A 5,388-nucleotide genomic window follows, 5' to 3' on the forward strand; every position below is an offset into this window, starting at 1 on the left:
CACCGAAATCTAAGTATACGGGCCTCAAACATTTTCGCCTGCATCGAAAACGCAGCCGCCGCGACCGGGATTCGATCCCGCGACCTTCGGGTCAACAGTCGAGCGCCATAACCACTAGACCACCGTGGCAGGGCTGTGATTTGTACTGTTTTAACTGTTGTGTAGTAATCACGATATAAATGTAAAGAAATTGCAGTGGACGAAAAGACAACTACTCGCCGATGGGGACCCGAACCTACAACCTTCGGATAACGCATCCGATGCTCTTTGTCACGTGCTTGTTGCGTGACAAGCACGTGACGAATGTCGGCGACGGCCGGCGGTCTACCCAAGCGGCTGCAGTTGTCGACGGCGGCGTGGGCCGAGACGCGAGACGCGCGAAAACGCACGAGCTGCCACCCTGCACTTGACAACAGACAACGAAGTGCCGGAGAACAAGTGATTGAAGTGAACAACCTTCACTTCGGTGGGAGGGCGATAGCGGAGATCGCCTTCTCCATCGTAGTAGCGGTAGTAAGGAGGGAGAGAGAGAAGGGGATCTCCACTAGGTGAGAGAGAGTTCAGAAGAGAGTGAGGGAGGAAGTGAGAAAGGGGTTTCACCCCCTCAGTGGCCGCAGCACTGGGCAGAACCTCCCAGTGGGCGAGAGGAGGTGATAAGGACGTGGTGAAAGGAGAAGGCGACGGCGCAGAGAAAGTTGCTCGCTCCGTACGGGACTCGTGACGTAGCAGGGAGGAGGACAAAGAGAGAGAGAGACGGCTAACGTCAACAGAAAGGGGCCCTCAGCTGCCAAGTTCATCGCATAGCGCGCCGCGTCGGGCTGCGAACGAGCAGAACGGCAAGCGAACGTCGACGTGACGGGGGGTCAGCCTCTCTGTTGATTCTCCGCGTGAGAACGGACTTCGAGTGCGTGTGGTGTTAGCAACAAGTGAGTCCCAACGAGAGGACCGGCGCCATGGAGGGATCGGGCAACAAGGTGTGGCACATTGTGTACAATTTGTTTCTCGTTCTGTACTACATCGCCGAGGCGATCGTGGTGAAGTTGGTGCCGCGCAAGTACCTGCACCGCAAGAGCGTGGCCGGCGAGACGGTGCTGGTGACGGGCGCCGGCAGCGGCATCGGTCGCCTGCTCTCGCTGCGGTTCGCCCAGCGCGGGGCGCGCCTCGTGCTCTGGGACATTGACCGGGCGGGCAACGAGGAAACGGCGCGCCTGATCCGCGAAGCCGGCGGCAAGGCCTGGCCCTATGTGTGCAACGTGGCCGAGAGCAAGACCGTGTACGAGACCGCGGCCAAAGTGCGCGAGGACGTTGGCCGTGTCGACATCGTCGTCAACAACGCCGGCGTCGTGACCGGCAAGCGGCTACTCGACCTGCCCGACGAGATGATCGCGCGCACCTTCCAAATCAACACCCTGTCGCACTACTGGGTAAGTCTACGTCTGTGTGCTTGCCACTGGCGCGTGCAGCCTGAACACTCGGTGTTGTCATCCGTTCCACCTCGCTGCGCATGCAGCGATCACCTACCACCGTTTATCCCCATGGCTGCAACATCTGAGGCAGAGACAATGTCAATTAAGAGAATGCAACGTAGAGGCAGCGACAAATATTACTGATGTCGCATCACGGCTACCGGTGACAATTTCCAAACCCCCGCCGTGGTCTATGGTTATGATACTCGACTGCTGACCTAAAAGTCGCGGGGTCAAATCCCGGCCGCGGCGAAATGCTATAGGCCCGTGTAACTTAGATTTAGGTGAACGTTAAAAAACCCCAGGTGGTCAAAATTTCCGGAGCCCTCCACTGTGCGTCACTCATAACCATATTGTGGTTTTGGGACGTAAAACCTCCCAAAATATTATTGAAGATTGTGGGAAAATTGTACCACTTTTCATCGACGCGGCAGCGTAGCGGGAGAACAGCCGTGGCAGCATTCCCGTTCACCAGGTCGTCACGCCTTCACCTTGGGACATATTTAAAATGTTAACCTACGGCCATTATAGCCTTCGAGCCATTAAACCCTAGTAATAGTAATTAAAATGTTCAAACAAACACGCGCTTTTAATGTGCTTGCCGAACAATTATTACTTTCTTCCTGATGTTTTCTCGAAGAGCGAACAGTTTGCACGTTGCTGTAAAACATTTCATTGCGCGAAGTGAATAAGTTTGGCTCGTATGACCAACCCATTTTCGATAGAGGCGGAAATGCTGAAGGCGCGTGTACTTAGATTTAGGTGCACGTTAATCTACTACGGCGGTTCTCATAATCATATCGTGGTTTTGGGACGTTAAATACCCAACAGTTATTACATTATTACGGCCAACCCCGCGGATATTTCACAGCTGCTATATTCGCCCACAACATTGGTCGGTTTGTCGGGCTACGCCCCCCCCCCCCCCCCCCCCCCCCGCTGGCCTTCATTTACTGATAATGTTAGCGAAAACTACTTTGCGATGGGCGATGGCAGGTCACCTTAAGTTAGCTTTCCCATCGGTACACGAAGCCTTAATCGCGCAGTGTTATCCCTCAAGCGACAATATTAGCGTGTCATAACTATATAAACTGAAGGCTTTCCAAAGGAATAAATTGTTCGAAGTTCAGCACGCTGTTTCCTCTCATCTGTCCACTGTTGTCGTTTGCGCTTCCGGTTGTCTTCCGGTTGTCTGGGGCGTATTCCGGTATGCTCCGTGAGAAACAAAATCTCTGTTGATTTCTTGAGGACTACACACCTTAACGAAACTTTACGAAGAACTCTTTTTTGTATATGTGTGTGCGTGACTGTGCGTGTTATTTGCGTGTATGTGATCATTCTACATACCGCAGTCCACACCCGGCACTTGTAGCAAACCAGGCGATGAACCAGTCTAACACCTCCGGTGTGATCATTAAAAAAAATTCACCATCTCCCACTAAAGGGAACCATGTGGGGATGCGAAGGAGCGCATGGGTCAACTTACAGTTCCGTTCATCACGGGCACCTTGCCCGATGTTAACGCGACCTTGCATGTGGAGCACACCATGAATTCACTGTAGTTGCTGTTGCTGTTACTCGTACCGAACTCTTGTTGGAGCACGCCACGCGGGTTCATCGCGCGTCTGCAGAATCTCGTTCCCCGACGCCATCACGTGATTGCTGAGAGGGTGTAAGGGGGAGAGGCCACAGCGTCTTACCCAGCCCCTACACAGGCCCGAACGCGCTAGCGTGTGCCAGCACACCTGGTTTTGTCTGCGTTACGCCAAGCTATTTTAGGACGGCATACGGCAGCCCGGGCCCCTAAAGTGCTCTGCACGTATCGTCATCAAGGCAGTGAAGAACAAGACGAAGAAGACTTCTCCTTGGCGCGAGCGCGCGCTCTGCACGTATCATCATCAAGGCGGTCGGAGAACAAGACGAAGAAGACTTCTCCTTGGCGCGAGCGCGCGCTCAATATGTTACAGATGGCTATGGTTGGTTTTAGAAAGCGGACGGTCGCCAATGAAACTACGAACAAAGCCCAACGCAAAAGCTGCTTCGCATCTAAAAAATGTTAGCTATCTATCAATGTCGATACGTGCTAACGCCATAAAACTTGCTGCATCAATCTCTGCCCGTACTCTTCGCAGCGACAAGGGAGCCCGTGGATACCTACGCATCAATGATATTCAGTCATACAGTTACGCATACGCTTTGTCGAGTCCGGAAAAACTGAAACGAGTCTTTGCAACGCACGCACCTGTGGCAGAAACCATACATTTTTTTTTCTTTTGCGAGTGCGCGCGAGCACCAGCTGTTTGAAGTCGTAACGGCTGTCAGAGCACGCGCTTTTTCCACCTGCATGCAGCAGCCTGAAATATTCCTGTGCCGGCTATTCAACGTGAACTGTAGTAGAATATTCAGCGCCCAAGAAACGCTATATAAGCAGAGTTAGATTTCTTGTAAGTAGTCTTAAATTAATCGACGCTGCCACAAGACGCTTATTACAAGCTTACGACCATTACTTCGTTGTGACTGCAATGACAACAGCAGTCGAAGATCAGAAGGCAAAATCTGCTCGAATAGATTCATGCCTCCTAAGACAGTTGCGATAATATGCTATAAGTTAGCCGCCGAGATGGTCTAGTGGTTATGGTGCTTGACAGCTGATTCGAAGGTCGCGGAATCGAATCGCGGCCCCATGGAGGTAATATGCTAGAGACCCGTCTGCTTAGATTTAGGTGCACGTTAAAGAACCCCAGGTGGTCGAACTTTCCGGAGCCCCCCACAACGGCTTCCCTCATAATCATATTATGACAGACGTAAAACCCCAAAATTAATTATTCTTTCTTTTTACTCGGGTCCTTATAGTTACACTTCATGTATCACTCATCAGCCGCGCTTACTACTTTGTTCTCTGAGAGCGCCATAGCAGTGCATAACGATCATAAGTGCCGCTCTTTCTAAGCTATATATACTTAAAAGTAAAAAGCATCTGTTGGAGGCGGAGCGTTCCTTTAAGAGCTGGTTTACGGATCGCATAGGTTACATACTGATGTTCTCTTTTACCGAAAGTCTCAAAGTTTGTTGGAGGAATTCATACGGCTGAGATGAAGTACAGTTAGTGATATATCACTGAACGACAGCTACAACGGCAGTTTTTGAACACTGATCTCCACCAGTAGAAGTGTTTTCGGGACAGCTCACCGCTCTCCCATAGTAGAGCAGGTAGAACTCTAAACATTGAAGTCTATACTCGCGGACAACTCTTCTTGGCAACGAAGGGAAGGCTATACAGAGCTAAAGCAGGCGTATATCCCACCGCTAATGAATGTTGTTCCACAATTGCGCCCGTATTTTCCACGTTAGATATATATATATATAATATACTACTTCATTACCTGCATGTAACTCTTTGAGACAGGACGCAGCACACACCAGTGAGATATTTGCATTTGTTTTACTTTATACGTGGTCACTTTGCTTTTTTGAACGCGTCAGAAAGACGCCCCTTTTACGTGTTCCTCGAACGCTAAAGGCCCGAACACACGCACGCGTTGCAGACGCGTCAACGCGTGACTTTTTGACGCGGCGCCGCGCCCTCTCCCTATGGAGAGGGAGGGCACGCAGCTTCGTGTAGCCGCGCGCCCTCTCTCCCCATAGGGAAAGGACGCGGCGCCGCGTCAAAAGGTCACGCGTTGACGCGCTGCAACGCGTACGTGTGTTTGGGCCTTAAGCGGTGTTTGCGTCGATATGCATACGCTAATTGCGCGAGCCATCACTTTTTCACAGCGGTACGAAACGCGCGCCAGACCGGACTACTTCGCGCATACACGTGAAGAAGCTCCGCCCCCGCACATTTCCCTTCATCAACAAGAAAAGTTGTCCGCGAGCATAGTGCCAGGATCAAAGAACACTCATGTAGACAAGATTTAGGGTC

At 51.4% G+C, this 5,388-nt stretch overlaps 1 protein-coding gene across 1 annotated transcript; it reads left to right on the forward strand.

Annotated features, from left to right (window-relative positions):
* Positions 1–818: 818 nt before the first annotated feature.
* Positions 819–1,552, forward strand: LOC119381679 (short-chain dehydrogenase/reductase family 16C member 6). The gene is made up of 2 exons (XM_049412866.1): positions 819–1,424; positions 1,511–1,552. The coding sequence occupies exons 1-2, from the start codon at positions 954–956 to the stop codon at positions 1,550–1,552; spliced, it is 513 nt and encodes a 170-aa protein (XP_049268823.1). The 5' UTR covers positions 819–953.
* The last annotated feature ends 3,836 nt before the right edge of the window (positions 1,553–5,388 follow it).

The sequence above is a fragment of the Rhipicephalus sanguineus genome, chromosome 2 (genome assembly GCF_013339695.2).
Source record: "Rhipicephalus sanguineus isolate Rsan-2018 chromosome 2, BIME_Rsan_1.4, whole genome shotgun sequence".
NCBI classification, from domain to species: domain Eukaryota; kingdom Metazoa; phylum Arthropoda; class Arachnida; order Ixodida; family Ixodidae; genus Rhipicephalus; species Rhipicephalus sanguineus.

What these genes read in the sequence shown, in the direction of transcription:
- LOC119381679 (XM_049412866.1), top strand. Translation starts at nt 954, where the DNA reads ATGGAGGGATCGGGCAACAAGGTGTGGCACATTGTGTACAATTTGTTT. An exon ending in ACACCCTGTCGCACTACTGG is followed by an intron (nt 1,425 to 1,510) that starts GTAAGTCTACGT and finishes CTGCGCATGCAG; the next exon opens with CGATCACCTACCACCGTTTA.